The following is a 22,417-nucleotide window of genomic DNA, read 5'->3' as shown; positions in this document are numbered from 1 at the left end:
AAGTAACATGCACAGGCTGTGTATAGTAGGCACTTAATAAACATTAGCTCTTACCCTTATTCTATTCTTTCAGAGACCTTTTCTCTCAAAGCTTATTCTTTAAAAAAAAAAAAGAATTTACCACTTTATGTTCTTTCTTCTGTTCAATAAGTAGCTCCTTTTTAAGAAGAATTCAAAATACTTTTCTACCCTGTCTCTATAAGATACAGTTGAATATGGATCTTCTATTCACTGGCCCCCTTTCAGAATTCAACAAATAAATAATGATAAATAATGATTCTTTGCCCTTTCATTTGACTGTATTTGATATGTAACAAAGCCATTGTGATTCTGGGGACTCTGAGGCAACTCCCTTTGTCCTTCCTGACCAGTTTGGCTCAGTGAATGGAGCGTCGGGCCTCGGAATGGAAGGTCACAGGTTCAATTCCCATCGAGAGTGTATACCTTGGTTGCAGGCTCCGTACCCAGTGGGAGGCATCCAGGAGGCAGCTAATCACTGTTTCTCTCTCATCAATGTTTCTAACTCTCTATCCCTCTTTTCATAAATATATGAAAAGAAAACTTTCCTTTGTAGTCATACCTTCACAAAACACACAGTTATTGATTTTAGAGAGAGGAAGGGACAGGGAAAGAGAGAGAGAAAAACCCATCTGTTGCCTCCTGCATGCACCCGACGGAGTGGCAAACTTCTGGTGCTCGGTAATACTCCCGGCCAAGGCTGAAAAAAATTTAAATCCTCACCTGATGATATTTTTTCGGTTGATTTTTTTTTTTTTTTTTGAGAGGGTGGGAGGGATGGAGGGAGGGGGATAGAGAGAGAGAAATAACTTGAGAGAGACGCGTTGATTGTTGCTTCCTGCGCCCACCGGTACCTGCCCTTGACCAGGAATTGAACCCACAGCCTTCGGTCAGCAGGCTGATGCTCTAACCAGTGAGCCAGCCTGCCAGGGCTGAAAAAAACATAGTTACTCAGTACCTAATCAGCAACAATCTGGAGATGGGACTAGAAATCAGATGTCAAAACCTGACTAACTCAAGGACACAGAGCGTAGTTAGGGAGTGGGGGCGGGGGGAGGGGGGGCTGCCTGAGCATTTAGCACCATTTTTTTTTCTTGCTATCTTAAATTCCCTCATTGTTTCAGTGGCTTTGTAGTTAATTTTTTTTTTTTTTTCTAATAAGACTGGGCCAACTAAAATCATCTGACATGGAAAAGGAGGAGGTAAGGTTAAAAAGGAACTTAATTAGCAAGGTAATTATAGCAGGCAAAAAAGTGCCCTGGTTATATAAATACTCTATTGTTATGCGCATGCAAGTTGGGCCTTGTCAAGGGACTTGTTAAGGTTTAGAGGTCAGAGGATCGTGTAATTAGGTGTTTAGGAAAAAAATATAATAAAAGCAAAACAGCCACCAGAATTAGGAATGGCTGATGAGCCACTAACAAATGCGTTATTACATTGGGTTCAATTGCTGGAGGGGTTGTTAGAGCAGCTTCAGTGATTCCAGCGAAGGGTAGCACCCCACCTCCCAACCGAGGAGGGAGCGGGGGAAGCTAGCTGGAATCAGAGCCAACAGAATTGCTGGTGCGGAAAGATTAAAGGCCTAACCACAAGGGTCCCTGGCCCAGAGAGGTGGCAGTAGGGCTGGTAATGTCACTATGCTGAGCAACAAGAAGAAATACGTTGTCAGTGGCAAATCTGGGATTAAAGCCCAGGTGAGGCTAAGCTCTTACTTTCCAGTCTTGCTGCTGTGATGACCGTTAATGTGAAAGGCCAGCTGCTTTTTCCCTCCTTTCCTGCTTTCATCCCTCCTTCTGACAAAAGGTGAGCTGCCCCTCTCCTAGCAGTCTCTTTCCTTTCCTTATCTTAATGCTTGTTGAAATTAGGCAGTTCTCTCTGGGGAAAAAAAAGGTGGATTACCTTGAAGGACTCTCTGATTTCAGACACATAGAAAATTAGGGATAGTATCTACCAAAATACGCCTGCCGGGAGTGGACAGACTACTGAGTTACAAGAGGTTGAGTGTTACAAGGTGAGCTGTTGAGTAAGGAATGTATATACTATTTAACTATTAGGGTAGGTGGGCAACAGGGATGACCGACTTAAAACATATGCCCTGGTTATCCGTAAGAGATAAACATTAATTTCTCCAGAAAATGGTATAACATTCTATGTAGTGGTTAGTCTCTAATATTCTGTCCAAAAGAAACTTGAGTTCAGTATCAAACAAGTAAACAACATTTAGTACGCTATGCCTCTGAGTGAAAAAGCCCACATAGTCTTCTGTAGTGCCAAAAACAGCCTAAACTTGACCTAAATGGAAGAAGGAATTACTGCAAATAGAGAAGAATAGAGAAAGGAGCTTAGCTTAGGGAAAATGGTGTGAGATGATGATGCAGCTATGGCTTAGTGTTATTGGGGTAAATGTATGTGTGCCCACCCACCCCTGATCCTAGGGAAGCAGAGTGATTGGCCCCCTCTAGTGGCCTGTGGGATGGGAGGGGGTTGTTAACATACCTCAGGGAGGGTTTATCTGTTACTCTCTTCTTGCTGTTTTAAGAAGGCACTGCTAAAGTTAGTGACTCATTGTGACTTTTGGAAGGACAGTTATTACTCCTTTTCCTAGATGGGCCTCTAAAACAGAATAAAGACAAGTCATTGTCTTAAACAAGGTTGATGAAATGCAAACCAGTTTTGAGCTTGACTGCTATCCTCCTCCCCATTTTCCCACCCACCTTCCTCCCCTTCCCAAATTTTTTTGCCCTTAAAACTTCTTTTAACTATAAGCTTGGTTTATGCTTACCATGTTTACTTAATATTCAACCATGTACGGACAGTGAAGATCGACTAGGCTACTTCAGATTCATTTCAGCACATGACTGCCTACCACGTGTCAGGCATTGGTGTCTGAGAATGAATATAGCTCCTGCCTTTATGGAGCCAGTTGCTCATACAGGGTTCAGTGTGATAAGTGCTATAATTGGAGACGTACGTGGAAGTTCATGTATATCCCATGGGAGTTCATAGAAAGGGCACTTTACCTGTTTAGCAAAATAATCAGTTTTGCCCCTTTTTATTTTGCAAAGAACTTTTAATCCAATGAATTTTCCTATTGCTGAAAATAATTTATAGCTTGGAAATGCTGCATAGGCTTTCTATTTTGCTACAGCTATGAATATGGTATGAATTCCCCTGAAAGACATGCTAATCTAATTAAATTTGTCATTGGTTCCTTTGTCTCAATACTCAAATGACTTACCCTATTTTCCCGAAAATAAGACAGTGTCTTATATTAATTTTTGCCCCCAAAAATGCGCTAGGTCTTATTTTCAGGGGATGTCTTATTTTTCTATGAAGAAGAATACGGTACACATTTATTGTTAAATGAAAATAAAGGAAATTTATTACTTGTATACGGTAGTACGGTAGTTGTCAACACAAACCAGACAAACTGTGAATCCTACAGTATCAAGAATTTACTCATTTATTCAATGACAATCATGTCATCATCATCTGGAACATCATCATAACAATCCAATTCCTGAATTTCCTGGTGAATTTCTTGTGACTCCATTTCTTTCAGAATCAGTAGACCAAATCTCTCATGTTTAGCGATAGCATTCTGAGTCAGAGCCTAGGAGGGGCCTTATTTTCGGGGGGATGCCTTATATTTCACTCAGAAGGAAACCTGTAAGTAGATCTTATTTTCGGAGGATGTCTTATTTTCGGGGAAACACGGTAGTACGGTAGTTACCTCTAGCTGCAGGAAATGGAGGTCAGTTGCTGCTCTCATTTTCATATGCTGTATCTGTGTTCTGCCCATCAAGGAATCATCTTTTTATTATGAAAGGTAGAAGCAGTTGTCAGATCTTAGGTGCTTCCTGCCTCCTTGCCACCTGGGATCCAGAATCATTTAAGCAATTAATGCAAATTTTCAATTAGGGGAAAAGAAAAAATATATTTGTTCAAATTATATGAGCTTTGATTGATAAAGTATTAAAAAATAGCAGCCAGAACCTCCAACAGCAAGAGAAAGAGATAAAAGTGCAAGAAATTCATTTTCAGATAGTGTCCAAAATGCAGTCTCGAGTATTGAGGTTTATACATATTCAGTACACTTATTCACTCCTTTACACCTGTCATATTATAGTTAACTAGAGGCCCAGTGCACAAAATTTGTGTACAGAGGTGAGGTGTCCCACAGCTCAGCCTGAACACTCTCCAACCTGGGACCTCTTACAATCCAGGACTGTGGGCTCCCAACCGCTAGCCTGCCTGCCTGATTACCCCTAACCACTTCTGACTGCCATCCTGATCACCACCTAATCACTCCCCTGCCAGCCTGGTTACCTCTAACTGCCCTTCCCTGCTGGCCTGGTCACTCCTAACTGCCCTCCACTGCAGGCCTGTTCCCTTCCAACTGCCCTCCCCTGCAGGCCTGTTCACCCCCTACTGTCCTCCCCTGCAAGCCCAGTCACCCCTAACTACCCTCCCCTGCTGGCCTGATAGCCCACAGCTGCCCTCCCCCTCTGGCTATCTTTTACCACATAGGGGCGGCCATCTTGGGTGTTGGAGTGATGGTCAATTTGCATATTACCTCTTCATTAGATAGGACAAATGATCACTCTTGTGGCTTTTAGATATTTTATGATAGCAAGCATTAAAAATAATAAATTAATGTTTACTATACTTACTAGTATTAAAAAGCTAATTAATACATCTTTAAAAACTGTAGTGACTATCTGCAAGAGCTATAAGAAGATTTGTAAACTGTAGGGGCTGGAGTGGGGGAGTGGACTTACTGAATCTCCTGCTATGTCTCACAGTTTACCTACAGGCGTACCTCAGAGATGGGGGGGTGGGGGTGTTGTTTCCAGGCTATCACAATAGAATTGTAATCTTTTGCTGGTGGAGAGTCTTGCCTTCAATTTGTATAAATAAACAAACAACCAAAAACAAAAATGCAACATCTGTGAAGCACAATAAAACAAAGTATGCCCATACATTGTTTCTCTAAAATTTGTGAGGCATTTTCATCTTTGCTGTATTTATGAGAAAATGAGGCTAATAGAAACATCTTGACCAACATCACATAGCTAGTGAGTGGTATAGTCATTATTTTTTTTTTTTTAAGTAAATCACGCACGAAGTGATTCCATTTTTATTGATTTTTTTATTGATTCTTACAGAGAGAAATAAAGAGGGATAGAGAGTTAGAAACATCGATGAGAGAAAATCACCAATCAGCTGCCTCTTGCACACCCCCCACTGGGAATAAGCCCGCAACCAAGGTACATGCCCTTGACTGGAATTGAACCCAGGACCTTTCTGTCCACAGGCCAAGGCTCTATCAACTGAGCCAAACCGGTTTCAGCATAGCCATTATTTTTTTTTAAATATATATTTTATTGATTTATTTTTATTTTTATTTATTTATTTTTTTTTACACAGAGGAAGAGAGAGAAAGAGGGACAGAGAGCTAGAAACATCGATGAGAGAGAACATCAACCAGCTGCCTCCTGCACACATAACCCGCCCCCCACCACCACCACCAGGGATGTGCCCTCAACCAAGGTACATGCCCTTGACCAGAATCGAACCTGGGACCTTTCAGTCCACAGACCGATGCTCTATCCACTGAGCCAAACCGGTTTCGGCCATAGCTATTATTTTTAATGCAGTCTCAGGAACGTTCTGTTTGAATGGAAAGCCTATCTATTTTTTCATTATACCAAACCATTTCCTGAGAATCTTAAAACCTTGAAGGCAAGTCACTTTACCTTCCTGTACCTTGCAGTTTCTCATCTAGATAGGTGAAAATTGGAATAGTCTCAAAATTCTTTTCAGCAAGACTATAGAAAGAATTTCTGAATATGACTCAGCTTTCTAAAAATTAATTTTAATCAGAAATCCCATTCTTTCTTCCTCTCCCTTTCTCTCTCCCTTTCTCTCCCCCCCGCCCCCCCCCATCACAATTTTATTGTAAAAAGCATATAGCCCTGGCTGGTTGCTCAGTGGTTAGAGTGTCAGCCCACAGACCAAAGGGTCAAAGGTTTGATTCCTAGTCAAAGGCCACATACCTCGGTTGCAGGTTCAATCCCTGACCCCAGTGGGGACACGTGTAGGAAGCAACCAGCAGATGTTTCTCTCCCTCCTCCCTCCCTACCACTCTCTCAGGTGAGGATTTTAAAAAATAACAATAATCTATGTATATAAAAGCCTAAGTGACCGTCCAGTAGCTATGATGCGCATTGACAACCAGGGGGCAGATGCTCAATGAAGGAGCAGAAACCACAGGCATGGGAACATGGAACAGACTGATGAATCTCAGAGAGAAGGTGGGAGGGGAAGAGTGGGAAGAGATTAACCAAAAATCTTACATGCATACTAGAGACCCAGTGCACCTAGCTTGCGGGGGTCAGGGCGAAGCCAGCTCCTCAACATCCCCGGAGGGGTCCCAGATTGCAAGAGGGCACAGGCCAGGCTGAGGGACCCCACCAGTGTACACATCCAGGCACTGGGCCTCTAGTAATAAAATAAAAGCATATAGTCAGAGAGTGGATTGAATATTTTAAATTTGATAGGAAATATAATAAGTAAAGAATGAAAAATCATTCTTCTCTCCAGAGTGTTAACATTCTCAAGGTGGGTTGGTACAGTTAGATCAACTACCTTGAAATGTTATCTCAAAGCAGAGGTTGTTTTCCTTTATGTAACTAGAGTCCTTTTTCTTAGCAGATCCAGTTTGCTGACCAGAAGCAAGAATTTAACAAACGTCCCACCAAAATTGGACGCCGCTCTCTGTCTCGTTCCATTTCTCAGTCGTCTACTGACAGCTACAGTTCAGGTGAGTACTGAACTTCTGTGGACTCAGCTGGGGAGGTATGACCAATCGACCCCACTGCCTACCCAAGGCTGATTAAGCATGGTCAAGCCCGTGCTTTGGAATAAACACTTGGTCTCTAAGTTGAAATTTAGACCAAAATTCTAGATGGAATTTTTGGATTCCTCTTGGGCAAATATGTCAAAATCAAAGGTTAACGCAGGCCAAATAAACATGGAATGCGACACATGGGCCTCCAGTTTGATATGCTTGCTTTTGGGGATTAAGAGTGGAGTTTAATAGAAGCCTCTTTTTCCAATAAAGGTAGAAGAAGGTGATTAAGGAAATTGAGTTCTGATTTATTCAAAGGGTGGGAAGGAGTATGTTGCTCACTGATGACCTTCACTAAACAACATGTGTTAAGACTTCTTTTTCCTTTCTTTGAAAATAGAAGAGGGGTTCCCTATCCTTCCAGCTGGTACTTGCATATTAATGGGGAAACCTTAATTGCCCCAACAAACACGAAAACGTTGTTGCTAGTTCAAGTGAGCCCTTTGCCTTCTCTTCTAAGCTGTGATATTGTATTGCTTATTATTCCTTTCTTCCTTTGCAGTGGCACTATTTCAAATATATGTGCCCTGAGTTTTATCATTTAATGCCAGATAAGCTGTTACCATGTAAAACCCCTTTAAGGCATTGGCTATTTGTGCAACAGTGCCCAGTATGTATCTGATCTAATATGGAGCTATTTTATTTTGCTCTTATAGTGGAATGTGGTAGGAAACTGAGTTGTCTCTTCACATTAGAAGTAGTAATATTCATTAGAAAGTTTTCATCCTGACCTGAAGTTTTATTTGTTCTTCACACAATTAGGAAAGCAATATTTATTATGTAAACTTGAAGAATGCCTGTTTAGAAAACTAACTTTTAGATTGGTAGATTGTTGTTTACATTTTTACATTCATTTTTTACTTTCTCCCCACAATAAGTGAATGATGTAAAGAACATGAGATAATTTCCTATGGATTTTTGTCTGCAGACACCAAGTGTGGTACCACTCTTACTCGGCTGAAATAACCAGTGTTGAAAATTCATAAACCAGCTAATATAACTCTGGAAACTTTAATAATTGTGAAAATGTGAATTGTAAAACAGAGTATAACATTTTAGACTAGTAGTTTGTGCATGTTTATCTAAAGATTATACTAAATAATAACTATACTAAATTTTAACTCCAACTCAATTTATTCCCTACACACTAGATCCATATTTCTAACTGTGTTTCTGCAGAGAAAAACTAATGCCTGCCTTCCCAATGAAACTCTATATTCAGGGAGTATACCTACAAAATACCTGTTTACCTAGAAGAGTGTGATTGATGCACTTGGTTTCTAAGCGAACACATAGTTGGCTGGTAAACTTATTGGTGTGTCACTAACTGGTGACACTCTGGAAAACATGGACCTTTTAAATTGCCATTTTTAATTAAAAAATTATTAACCACTTCTAGCCATTTAAGGGTATTAAGCTCCAGAGCATTGAAGTCAAAACATTCTGGAGATGAAAAAGAAATTAAAAGTCAGCTCTTCAGCTTTCTACTGGATGCTTGCAATTGCATTGATGGCAACCCTGCATATAGCTATCTGACCTCTTTGGGAGCATTTTAAATTATAGTGTCACCCTTCATTTATCTAGTTATTTAGCTCCTGATAAACTCTTCTAGTTATTGGAATTTATTTTTGTTATTATTATTTATTTATTATTATTATTTTAAATATATTTTTATTGATTTTGTATAGAGAGGAAGGGAGAGAGATAGAGAGTTAGAAACATCGATGAGAGAGAGTCATCGACCAGCTGCCTCTTGCACACCCCCTACCAAGGATGTGCCCGCAACCAAGGTACATGCCCTTGACCGGAATCGAACCCGGGACCCTTCAGTTCCCAAGCCGACGCTCTATCCATTGAGCCAAACCGGTCCCGGCTATTTTTGTTATTATTATTTAATTGGCTTTAAAGAGGGAGGAAGAGAAAGACAGAGGGAAACATCAATATGAGAGAGAAGCATCGATCAGTTGCCTCCCACACCCTCCTCAACCGGGGATCAAACCCAAAACCTGGTATTCCAATTCCTTGAATTTAAAGATTTTACCTAGAATTAGAAATGAAAATCACCATTTTGGGGGCATCCCACAGTCAAGGCTATCCTCATCTGGGAATATTCAAGGTTAAGTTTTTCTTTAAAAATATTATGCCTAAGTATATAATATTCCAGATATGGTCTGAACTAATCAGTAGGAAGTGTTATTTCCATAACTCAGTACTTTTAAAATGAATTCCCAAAATATTTTTATTTGCATCTGTGTCACACATACTGTTACCCCATTTGTTTTTTTGGGTTTTGTTTTGTTTTGTTTTGCATGAACAATTTTCAAGTCCTCTTAAACATATGCCGAATGGATATGCCTGCTGCCTCAAGTCTTGAACTGAGAGTTGGGAGAGAACTAGTTTCTAGTCTTAGTTTCATAGTTTTAAATACCACATAGTGGTGACATATGATTCTCAAATTTTATCCCCAGCTGAAATCTCTCCCATACATACTAGATCTTTGTATTCAATTGCCTATCAGTCCTTTCACTTGGGTGTTTTAGGCATCTCAAATCTCCCATATCTTAAAAGCTGAGTTCCTGAGTTCCAACCTTACCTCTCTTCAGTCTGTTGACAATACTATAGCAAGATTAATTATTTTAAGATAAGTCAGGTTATATCACTTCTCAGCTCAGAATCCCCCATGGCTTCCCATTCTCACTCAGAGTATAGCCTAAAATTCTTACAATGGCCTACAAAGTATACCATTCAGCCTCCTATTACATTTTTAATCACATCTTTACTTTCCCAAACCTCCTGCCTCCCCCAGTTATTCGTTTCACTCCAGTTAGACTAGCCTTCTTACTGTTATTTTGTTATTTTGAAATTCTTCTGCTTTAAGACGTTTGCACTTGCTATTCCCTCTGCCTGGAATGCTCTAAGATACCCTATCTGGGTCATACCTCCAGTTCTTTTTTAAAAAATTTTATTTTAAATATATTTTATTGATTTTTACAGATAGAGAGTTAAAAACATCGATTCAGCTGCCTCCTGCACACTCCCTACTGGGGATGTACCCTCAACCAAGGTACATGCCCTTGACCGGAATCGAACCCGGGACCCTTCAGTCCGCAGGCCGACACTGAGCCAAACCGGTTAAGGCTTACCTCCAGTTCTTGACAAAAGATCCCCTCTCAAAATTGGTCTATCCTGGTTTCTCTTTTAAATTTGTACAAACAGCCCTGGCTCAGTGGATAGAGCATTGGCTTTTGGACTGAAGAGTCTCAGGTTCAATTCCAATTAAGGGCACATGCCAGGGTTGTAAGCTCAGTCCCCAGTAGGGGCTGTGCAGGAGGCAGCTGATTGATGATTCTCTCTCATCATTGATGTTTCTCTCTCTCTCCCTCTCCCTTCCTCTCTGAAATTAATAAAAATATTAAAAAATAAAATTGTACAAACAACCCACCCAACACTCCCTATCAAATTTTTCTCCATAGCACTTACCATATAACATATATTTTTACTAATTTATTGTTATCTGCTTTCCCCTTAAACATGAGATCCTTGAGAGCAGAGATTTCTGCTTGTTTTATATTGCTCTGTTTCCAGCACTTGGAATTGTGTTTGATACATGAGAGATGCTCAATGAGTAAATATTGGTGAAAGGTGTCCAGAGATTTTAATATACTTTACTCCCTTGTTGAGGTCTCTGATCTACTCTGTGCACATAAACAGATAAAAGAAGGTTTATGACATTACAAAATGTTTTTGTTTAGAAACTTCTGCCAGGCTTTCTCAACCAGGTTTCCTCATCTGAATCACAGAATACAGAAAATGGTGAGAGACTGTTTTTCTTAGTTCTTCAAAGGATGAACTAACTAGTACCCTTTGAGATGCATAGAAGAGAAGTTAAGTCCTATATTTAATGGATGCTTCAAGGCTAATGCTAGCTTGAAAAGGGCTACATTAATCCCTAAAGTTATTTTATATATATTAAAAAAAACCTTCTAAAAACTCTCTCCCTAAACACAAAACCTCATAAAAATAAATGAGCAGAAGATGTTTCTTCAAAGCCAGATCATTCTCAGTAATACACTTCTGAAAAAGCTGTCTTTGCAGGGAATTAATTGGTTAAGGATAAGAAGGAAAGACTGCAGTCTCTTAGGTCATAATTGGTTGAAGTATTCTAATATTTTTCAAATAATAACATTTTGTTTATTTGTATTTTGGTTGCTAACATAGCTTTTCACATGTTTCTAGAGTGTTACTCATCAGTGAAATCTGCTGCACATTGACACACAGGTCCCTACTGTTATTTCCATTACCAAATGAATAGATTGGGCCCAAGAGGAATTGCCTGACTTAAAATAGCCTAATAGGACTAATTCAACCAGGAGTCTGACTGCTTCTTCTCCTAGCAATAACCCACAATATCACAGCTGCTAGGAGGTAAGACTTCATCAGGTGTGAGCCCTAGAACATATGTATGCATGTTCTATAGCACATGTGTCAAACACAAGGCCCGCGGGCCAAATCCAGCCCGCCAGGCCTTGCAATGTGGCCCGCACCGCGCTGTCATCACTGCACTCTGCTGTCAGTTTATGACATTGTCAGTTTATGACTGTTCAGTAAACCATTCGGCCCGCGATTTAGGCTGGATTTTAGATTTTGGCCCCTTCTCTGATTGAGTTCGACACCCCTATTCTATAGGATAGATTGTGAATTAGTGATTCCTCAAGTTATGCTTTGATTCTGCGATATCATGAAACAAGACAACATTTCATGGGAACATTATATTGTACTTTATATTAATTTCTATCTAGAGTTAAACCTTTTTTGGTATTATCTCATTTATTCATAAGACTTTTTTGGTTTTAGTAGAGGAAAGGGAGAGAGGACTCTGTTATACAACCTATTTTACAGTTGGATAAATTGAAAACTGATCACATAACTAATTAGAGGTGAAGTAAGAGCCAAGGTCTCAGGCCTGTACTTCAGTAGGTATTGCCTTGGTGATTGCTCATTTATTTTTAATTAAGACTCTGGGCTTCAGAATTCATTTTTAATTAAGACTCTGGGCTTCTAAAGAACAAACACTTTAGAAACTTTTCAAGTGTGTATATACAGATGTGTTGCATTTCTCCATTTTTCCCCAGGAAAATGTTTAAGACTATCTCAGCTATTTTCATGAATGTGGTACTTTAAATATAGTGGCAGAAATGAGTAGGATTTAAAAAATGAATGTTACACTAGTTTAGGAATAATCTTTCCACTGTGCTTGCAGAAGTAACACTCAGTCTGGGCCTGTCAGCCCTTTTACATTCACATACTTTTACAATCTAGACAACTGGTATTTTTCTTTCTAACCTGATAACAGATCTATTGTATATCAAGGGCTCTTTGAAAACAAATTCATTTTGGCCCAAAAAACAAAAACAAAAAAAACACCACCACACATTGGTTGAACTAACTACAACCAATTAACTACTGTTAAGAAATAGAATACTGCCGAAACTGGTTTGGCTCAGTGGATAGAGCGTCGGCCTGAGGACTCAAAGGTCCCGGGTTCGATTCCGGTCAAGGGCATGTACCTTGGTTGTGGGCACATCCCCAGTAGGGGGTGTGATGTAGGCAGCTGATCGATGATTCTCTCTCATCGATGTTTCTAACTCTCTATCCCTCTCCCTTCCTCTCTGTAAAAACTCAATAAAATATAAAAAAAAAAAAAAAAAAGAAATAGAATACTGATTTTGGGGTGTGCTTTTTCTCATTTTAGAATAGGAAGGTGGTATAAATAAACTTTTTTCTTTGAATTGGAAGTAAACAACTCAAGTTAAAAATTAGTGTGCTTCTCTTAAGGGAAAATTTGGGGGTCTTGTCGTAGTTTTTTGTTTGTTTTTTTACTCCCTGACTCACCTTTAGAAGCTGAAAGAGGCAGAGGAGAGGAGAGCCATTCTGGGTAGAGTCAGGACTCCAGCCTCAACCTTTTCAATCACCTGCCAGCCCAACCACCTGCTGCTTGGGTAGATTAGGAAGTGGCAGAGGTAGGAAAAAACCCTGTTAAATAATATTGTATGTATGTTATTCCTTTCCCATTCAAAATCCTAAAGCTGAATAAGGATCCTTGAAGTGTTATGTGTGCTACTGCATTTAAAACATGTATAAAACCTGGTAATATCAGGTATCATTTATTGAGTGCTTTACACCAAGCATTGTACTAAACACTTTACTTACATTATCTTATTTCATCTCTTAATAACTTGACTTTGAAAAGCCATTTCTGCCTATTGTACAGTCTGCTTCATAGTACAAATTATAACCACAAGGAAAGAAAAACTCTAAAATGATTACTTTTATAATTAGTTATTTCATGAAAACTCAATGAAGGTAAAGACAGCCTATATCTGTCCTTATCCCCAGCACTTAGAATGTGCCTGGTACATAGCAGATATGCAGTAAAATTTTGTTGAATTTTTCTGTGTATTTGAATGTGTGAATGACTGAATATATGGATGAATTGTCAACCCTATTAAATAGGTTTTAGAACCATCTCCACTTTATTCAGCTGGAAACAGAAACTGAGACTTCAGCTGAAGTCTGTCTGACGCCAGAACACATAACCACTATATTTAAATGGCCATTGGGGACATAAAAATCATCCTGGCTCTGGAAAAAGGTTTGAAATTTCTGTATTCTGAATGTAAACACTTTCTTCAAAACAATTATCCTGTAAATTGGATCAGGGTTAGGGAAGGCTGTTATTTTCTTCTCTCGGGTGGTAGAAGCATGGTTCCCTCAGCTTCCAACTCATAAGCTATTTCTGAGTATTGATTAGTGAAACAGGTGACTGCCCAGGAAGCTGTTTCTGGGCTCTGTTGCCAAAGGTACTTTGAGCTCTCACTCACCCTAGGAGGGAGAACCACAGACTTTTTGTACAGATTAGCTCCTTTCGAGAACAAAAGTCTCTTTGGGGATTTATTAATTTCCTCACCTCCCTGGTGACTGTGACTCAGGCTCATTCTTGTTGCCTCGTGTTAGGACTTTGCTCTATGGCTGTTTTCCAACTCCAGGAGAGACAGAGGCCCCTGCTGGCCAAACATTTTGTAGTGCCATGCCTGATTAACTGGGCAAGGTCAGACTTGCCTTTTACAGCCCTCCCAGAGATAGACTGTTGGCTAAGAAGTCCCAAAAATGTCTTAATTCTCTGGATATAAGTAGATCAGAGTACTAGAGACCTTAGGGGCTATGAGACTTTGCAGGTTTCTCCTCTTAAATGGAAAAACTTCTTATCTAATTGGAAAATATATAGACCATACTTTATGTTCCCCAACCTTCCTCCCAACCTTGATGACTCCTTAGGAAGAACCTATCCACAGAATCTGAAACATAAATCAAGGAAGGAAACATTCAAATCATCCAGCAAACAACCAGCAACTACAGAATTAAATGAAGACTAGGAAGACCTCAGTTAGTCATGGGAATAGCAGCAGCTGCTACTGCCTATTAGCCACAATCAAAAGTCATACCTTTCACCTTCTAGTGTGTATTGCTAAATGAGTTTGTCATGAGAGCATTTTATTATACCAAAGAGGATTTATCATTTCTCTGGGATTCTAAAATGCCTAATGCAGGACTAACAGAGGCTAGCAATAAGGGAGAGCAGGCTGAATACTTCATTGTCAATGTCTAATTGGGTCTGCAGACGTAGTTCAGCCTCATCAGAGCCAGCCTTGAAAAAGAAAGCTTTGTTATGGCAGACAAACACTTTTTGTGTGGTTCTTAATTATTTTCCCATGGGTTCCTTGTTTTCTAGGTCTTATCTATTTCGTTATTGTACTAAAACACAAATTACATCAGGCATTTAAGCAGCAGACCAAGAAAGGTAGCTAGAATCCCAGAAACCCCTAGGTTCATGACCGTGATCTTGCATTTAGAACTTTAACCTATTGCTACCATGGTGTAATCTCTCTATTTTTGCATATCCAAAGACCTCTGCATGTTCTGAAAATAAAGTCAGCCCTAGATTCCAAGTTAATGCAATCCAGGGGTAATGTCTTGGACAACCTCTCGGCTTCCTCTTTCTGACCTCTGGGTAGCACTTTCCATAGAAGATGATGGGGACAGCTCCACAGTGCCAGTTAGGTGCTTACCAGGTGTGTACACGTGTGTAGTGCTGGGTGACCAGAGGAGCCTCAGTTCCCTCCATATTTTGGAATTTTAAAGGAAGCCATTTTCCCCCTGAGGATTTTTTATTCTGTCCTTTCAGCGGCATCATATACAGATAGCTCTGATGATGAGACATCTCCCAGGGACAAGCAGCAAAAGAACTCTAAGGGAAGCAGTGACTTCTGTGTCAAGAACATCAAACAGGCAGAGTTTGGACGAAGAGAAATTGAAATTGCTGAACAAGGTAAAGAAAGAAAGCACCTTTTCCTCTCAAGCTGCCTGTATCCTTTTGTCCATAGTAATCGCTTTCCTGGTCCTGCGGCCTAGTAGCTTATGAAATTTCATTGTAATGTGGAAGACTACTTATAACAAAAAAACAAAAAACAATCTGAGCTCAGAAAACATTGTGGGGAGGGAGTAAACTCTGGTGGGTCTACAAGGAACTCCTCTACAAGGAAAAGGGAGAGGGACTGGATAAAGAGGCCTGGGATATAGGAAATCAGAACACTGAGCATTTGCCTCTAAAGCCCCTTAAGGGTCAGATTTATTATCTTGATCCCTTAAAAAACCTAATCTCACAGGGAACTTTATCAGGGGAAGGATCTTAAGAGAATAAAATTTTCTCTTTATTCTTTCTTTTTCATTCCCTCCTCTCTAATATTGCTGTGTATATATTTGGTCTTTTCAGAAATGCCGGCCCTGATGGCTTTGAGGAAGAGAGCTCAAGGAGAAAAACCTTTGGCTGGAGCCAAAATTGTGGGCTGCACACACATCACTGCTCAGACTGCCGTAAGTCTTTTTCCTTTCTCCACTTAACAATCTATATGTACTAGAGGCCCGGTGCATGAAACTCATGCATGGGTAGGGCCCCTAGACCTGGCCAGTGATCAGAACTAATCTGTGGGGTGACTGGCGGGGTAATTAGGGGCACCCGCCTTGGCTGGCACCCAGATTGGGGGCAGCTCCTGCATTGAGTGTCTGCCCCCTGGTGGTCAGTGCACATCATAGCAATCAGTCATTCGACCATTCAATCGATTTGCATATTACGATAAGCTTTTATTATATAGGATTATAGAGAATAAAAGCCTAAGTGACCATTCGACTGGCACACTGACCATCAGGGGACAGACACTCCGACAGCTTGCTGCTGGGGCCCTTTTGGCCTGAATCTGGTTCACCCACACCCCAGACCCAGAGAGGAGGGAGGAGGGAGTCTGATTCCTCACCGAATCAGCCCTGGGTTAGCTTGTTGCTGGGGCCTTGTTGGCCCCAAATCGGGTTCACCCACACTAGATTCCCTTTCAATGTGCACAAATCCATGCACCGGGCCACTAGTAGTTAATAATACCCCAACCATTAGATGCTTGGAACTTGCCAAGCACTAGGTTAAGAGTTTAATAAGTATTAGTTTATTAATCCTCATAATGGCCATGTAAAGCAGGTACTCCTAGTTCCAAGTTATAAATGAGAAAGTTGAGGCTCAGAGAGTTGAAGTAATTTGTCCAAGGTAATACAGCTAATTCATTGGAATATTTGAAAATTATTCCAATGCACTAGCTGTGGCATGGCTTCTTGATATAAAAAACTGTTTTTGCACTTTCAAACTGGCCCTGCCCATTAAATGCCAGTAGCACTACCCTCTCAATTATTATGATAACCAAATATGCCCACAGTTTCCCAAAGTTCCTCTGTTGAGAACCACTGATTAACCACCATCAAATATGTAATAGATACTGAGTTGTTCACCATAATGAGATCACATAGGAAATTGGTGTATTGGAAAATGCTCTGGAATCTTTTATAGAATTTATAAGGTCCAGGTCATTAAACACACACACACACACACACACACACACACATTTAGTGATTTCAGAGAGGAAGGGACAGGGAGAGAGACAGAAACATCAATGATGAGAGAATCATTGATTGGCTGCCTCCTGCACACCCCCTATTGGTGATCAAGCCCGAAACCCAGGCATGTACCCTTGACCCATATCCAACCTGGGATTTTTCAGTCCACAGGCTGACACTCTATCCACTGAGCCAAATAAGCTAGGGCAAGATCCAGTCATTTTTTTTAAAAAATATATTTTATTGATTTTTTACAGAGAGGAAGGGAGAGAGATAGAGAGCTAGAAACGTCCATGAGGGAGAAGCATTGACCATCTGCCTCTTGCACACCCCCTACTGGGGATGTGCCCGCAACCCAGGTACATGCCCTTGACCGCAATCGAACCTGGGACCTTTCAGTCCGCAGACCGACGCTCTACCACTGAGCCAAACCGGTTTCGGCAAGATCCAGTAATTTTTATGGCTAGATCAACTTTCAAAAAATTGTCTCCTGAAACTACTACATTTATTTGGCTACATTCCTCATTAAGAACAGCAGAGATTCCTTAAGGCACAGACATTTGCTGTTAGCATCTTCCCTATGACACTTTTCCTGGGTTCCATGTTCTCTGAGGAAAAGAGTACTTTGGCAGCCCAAAATTAATATGATAAATTGAAAAGCTCTCTCTTTTTGGAGCTATAAACTAATGAATTGAGGCAGAAGCGCTCTTAGAACCTTTTTGGGGCTTCCCCAGGCAGGGACATGAGACTTCAGTGTGGTGGCTTAAAATAGTAAGTGCTTCTGTACTGTCTCATGTTGCTAAATTATATCGAAGTTCTTTTTTACCTCCTGGCTCACTGAATATCACCACCCTTTCATCAGAGTTCCTTTCTACTTTTCCTGGAGTAATCAAAATCAGAGTTAACTGGCTGTGGAATCTCAGAGAGAAGGCGGGGGAGGGTGGGTGGGAAGAGATCAACCTCAGAACTTGTATGCATATATGGACACAGACAATGGGGTGGTGAAGGCCTAGGTGGGGGAGGAGGGACTAGAAGAGGTGGGGGGGGGTATATGTAATACTTTCAACAATAAAGATTTTTTTCTAATCGGGTAGTTAAAACCCATTTACCAATTTTAACATTTTAATGTACCCTTCCCACATTTTTTATTTCTCCTTTAAAAATTACAAAGGAATTTTGCTGTTTTATTTTTAGTTTCTATTTTTCTGATTACAAAAGTAATTATGTTTATTTTACAATATGCAAACATCACAATCTATAATGTAGAAAAACAATCTCTCTAGAAAAACAAAACAAAACAGTCTCCTATAATCCAATGCTTCAGAAATATCTATTATAGTTAAGTTTCCTACCCATGTTTCTAGTGGACTTGGATTATTTATAGTTTTAGGTATGTTTCATAGGTCCTTCTAACCAGACTTCCTGTCTACTTCTTCTAAATGGTAATGATTTAAAGTTGGGTTTAAGCTCTGTCTGTCCTCCTCTCACTCCTACCTGCCTTCACTCCTGCTTGTGCCCTAATAGCCAGCAGTCTTGACTCAAAGTTCTTTGAATAGTTTTTATATTCTTGGTTCCAATGACTTTTATAGTTAATTAATTTATTTTATTATCGTTTTGAATCCTCACCCGAAGATATTTTTCCATTGATTTTTAGAGAGAGTGGAAGAGAGAAATATCAATGTGTCTCACATAGATTGGTTGCCTCCTGCAGGAGCCCCGACCAGGGTCTGGGCCAGGGAGGAGCCTGCAACCGAGGTACGTGCCCTTGACTGGAATCGAACCTGGGAACCTTTGGTCCATAGGCAACTGAGCCAAACCATCTAAGACAATATAGTTAATTTATGTTGCTTTGTAGGTAAGTCTCTGTATCATTCTTTTGTTTGAAAAATTCAGAATTCCTAAGTTGTAGGACTTTAGAAATTCTTTAAGGTAAAAAAAGAAAACAAGAGGGGGAAAAATGGAATTAGATACTGAAAGGTAGTATAGACTAGAAATTTAGAGATACGAGTAGTTCTGCTACTAATTTACCATGTGGTCTTGGACAAGTTATATGAGGGGATTAGCCTACGTTAGTGGAGTTGTTTACAAGTGTTGTGTGTGTGGCTTTTTTTTTTTTTTTTTAATTAAAGCTGTTTACAAGTGGTTTTTTTTATATATTAAAGGATATTTTTTATTAGAATTTTCATTTAGTATAGAAATATACTATAGCATAGGATTCTGAAGCATGGGATGATAGGGGACTGTTTTTCTACATTATAGAAATATACTAAATACAAAATTTTAAGCCGAAGTTGGTTTGGCTCAATGGTAGAGCATCAGTCTGCAGACTGAAAGGTCCCAGGTTCGATTCTGGTCAAGGGCATGTACATTGGTTGCAGGCACATCCCCCTTAGGGCATGTGCAAGAGGCAGCTGGTAGATGTTTCTCTCTCATTGACTTTTCTAGCTCTATCTCTCTCCCTTCCTCTCTGTAAAAAATCAATAAAAATAGCCAAAGCCGGTTTGGCTCAGTGGTAGAGCGTCGGTCTGCGGACTGAAAGGTCCCGGGTTCGATTCCGGTCAAGGGCATGTACATTGGTTGCGGGCACATCCCCGGTAGGGGGTGTGCAAGAGGCGGCTGGTCGATGTTTCTCTCTCATCGACGTTTCTAGCTCTCTATCTCTCTCCCTTCCACTCTGTAAAAATTCAATAAAATATTTTTTTTTAAAAAATCAATAAAAATAAATTTAAAAAATATAATAAATACAAAATTTTAAAATGAAAATTAGCAGTACTCAAGAGTTAACCACTGTCAGGAAATTTTAAAACAAGCTTTTAGACCAAAACTTTATCATTGTTAAAATAGCTCTTAATTAAAGCAGTAGGGTGATATACTACCTTCTTTAAAAGATTGCTATCTCTACTTTAAATATTAAAATAAAATAAATCAGGCCGAAACTGGTTTGGCTCAATGGATAGAGTGTCAGCCTGCGGACTGAAAGGTCCTGGGTTCAATTCCGGTCAAGGGCATGTACCTTGATTGAGGGCACATCCCCAGTAGGGGGTGTGCAAGAGGCAGCTGATCGATGATTCTCTCTCGTCGATGTTTCTAACTCTCTATCCCTCTCTCTTTCTCTCTGTAAAAAAATCAATAAAATATATTTAATAAAATATAATAAAATAAATCAGGATCAAATCAGTGGGTTAAATTTTTAAAAATATGTTTAAAACTTGAAATAAACAGATTTATGGAAAAGTTGCTCATCTCCCGCTTTCCCTTTAACATAGGTGCTCATGGAAACTCTGGGTGCCTTGGGAGCTCAGTGCCGATGGGCCGCCTGCAATATCTACTCCACTCTCAATGAAGTGGCTGCTGCTTTAGCAGAAAGTGGTAAGATCTTTGCTTACTCTCTGTGTCTTTGGCTAAACTAAGTCTCCAAAAACTCCCATTATTTCAATATAAACCTTTAAGGAAGGTTGACATTAAAGGAGCTGTCTTGGTAGAAATGAATCCCAATTTTTGATGAGTTTGCTTTCTTTCTGGGTTTTTCTTATTAAATATGAACTAGATTTACCTGGTAACTGGAATTCTCACCATTTTCCAACTACACTTTGATCTTTCTTGCTTCCATACAGAAGATATTTACAGTTGCAAATATCTCCTTAAGTCTAATAACCCTTAACCTAAGTCTAATAACCTTTATTAGTTAATTCTTTGCCTTGACTTGCTAATTATTAAATACCACTCTAAGGTAATATGGATTAGAAAAGGCAATGCTTCACCCATAGTTTTGTGGTCCTGTTGGTATTTCAGCAGCTTGCTCTGATTTAATTTTGGTGCTTCTGCTTCAGCATTTGACCTGAAAGATTAATATTTGATCACAACAGCCACTGGCACTTGAAGGACAAAAGAAATGGGCAAGTTAAACTTTGCTAGTTTTTTCTCCTCACTCCCTGGCAGCACAACACTGATCAGGGAACCAAACCCTTGCTTCAGAGCTCTTGAGAAATGAGGAGGAAGCTGGTTAGTGCATGCATGTCTCTCCTTCTGCTAGCACTTTCAGCATTTCATTTGTTTCTTCATTTACATTCATTCATTCATAAAATTTTTATTTGTGTAAAATATATGTAGAAAAAATATACAAATATTAACCCTTTGCACTCCGAACCATTCTGGACATTGGCTACCAGCTACTCGACGCTACTTTGCGAAACGTGCGTTGAATTAACTCAATTCCCCATAATCACTAATAAACTGCAATGTTCCCTGAGAGGGGACATCCGAGTGATATGCTAGAATTCCGATGTCCCCTGAGAGGGGACAGCGGAGTGCAAAGGGTTAAATATATAGCCTAATGAATTGTGAATTGTACATGCTGTCTTTTTTTTTTTTTTTTTTTAACAAATACTTATTATGCCTTCTATAAGAGATATTAAGGACAAATGAGTCAATGTTTTTGCCCTCAGAATCTTACATTTTCCTTGAGAAGAAAAGACGCATTTGTAGATAATGATAGTATAAGAGCATAGATGATAAATGCCACAACATATCATAAACCCAAATTCAGCGCTCAAACGGAGGGTTTATAAAAGTTCCAATTCCACGAGTTCACTTCCAGCTGAGTTAATCAGGCTTCATTGGGAACATGACACTTAACCGGACCATGAAGTGTGGTAAATAATAAACCTTTTAACAGATGGAGAAAAGTGTAAGGTTTTCCTGATGAAAGATGGGATGACTAAAGTATGGAAGTGAGAAAGATCAAAGTTTGTTTGGGAAATGGTGAGAATTCCAATTGGACTGGATAAACAAGTATTGTTTTTAGTTTCTCCTTTTTCCCCTTAAGTCATATGTTTAGTCTCCATCATACTGTTGTCCCTTTTGTTTATCCTCTTTGGTCTAATGAGCAAAATGGCCACCAGAGGAGTGGATTAGGAACTGAAGTCAATACTAATCAGGGAAGAAAGTCAATCCAAGGAGTACAGAACAGGAGAATGAAAGAGTTCATAATTGAGGAAAACCAGCATCATCTTGCCAGAATTTAGGGTCAGCCCGTAAATTAATGATTTCTCTTTGTTCCTTTTTCTCAGGATTTCCTGTCTTTGCCTGGAAAGGAGAGTCAGAAGATGACTTTTGGTGGTGCATTGATAGATGTGTGAATGTGGAGGGCTGGCAGCCAAACATGGTGGGTTAGATTTCAGCTAACACAGTTCTGTAGGGAGGAGAGAAGGAGAGGTAGAGAGGGAGGCTCTGGCTTAGGAGAGGGTTTCCCAACAGGAAAAAAAGGAAAAGGACTCCTTTTCTATCTAATCTACCTGGGCTTCCAACAGAACTAGATACTTATGCTCAGGGCACCTCAAGAATATTAAATCTCTTTATAACCTCAATGTACTGTAATTGTTAGTGCTAATCTTAGAATCATTCATATTCACTACAACATTAAAATACTGCTCAGCAGCCCTGGCCAAGTGGCTCAAGTTATTGAACATTGCCCCATGTACCAAAAATTTGCAA

At 39.8% G+C, this 22,417-nt stretch overlaps 1 protein-coding gene across 3 annotated transcripts in view; it reads left to right on the top strand.

Annotated features, from left to right (window-relative positions):
• AHCYL2 (adenosylhomocysteinase like 2) overlaps positions 1 to 22,417 on the top strand; it is a 140,126-nt gene that overhangs the window by 92,568 nt on the left and 25,141 nt on the right. For 2 of the 3 annotated variants that reach the window (XR_014796214.1, XM_084897640.1), the window contains exons 2-6: positions 6,733 to 6,844; positions 15,174 to 15,317; positions 15,762 to 15,862; positions 20,191 to 20,293; positions 21,994 to 22,088. Coding sequence is in view for 2 of the 3 variants with exons in the window: in XM_084897640.1 (XP_084753766.1) it covers positions 6,733 to 6,844; positions 15,174 to 15,317; positions 15,762 to 15,862; positions 20,191 to 20,293; positions 21,994 to 22,088 (555 nt within the window). In the remaining variant the exon portion in view is untranslated. The remainder of the gene's footprint in view (positions 1 to 6,732; positions 6,845 to 15,173; positions 15,318 to 15,761; positions 15,863 to 20,190; positions 20,294 to 21,993; positions 22,089 to 22,417) is intronic. The other variant, XM_084897641.1, reaches the window with a different exon arrangement.

The sequence above is a fragment of the Pipistrellus hanaki genome (assembly GCF_964339955.1).
Source record: "Pipistrellus hanaki genome assembly, chromosome: 10".
Taxonomy (NCBI): domain Eukaryota; kingdom Metazoa; phylum Chordata; class Mammalia; order Chiroptera; family Vespertilionidae; genus Pipistrellus; species Pipistrellus hanaki.
Note: the sequence above shows the minus strand (reverse complement) of the source record. Positions and strands in the feature narration are given on the sequence as shown.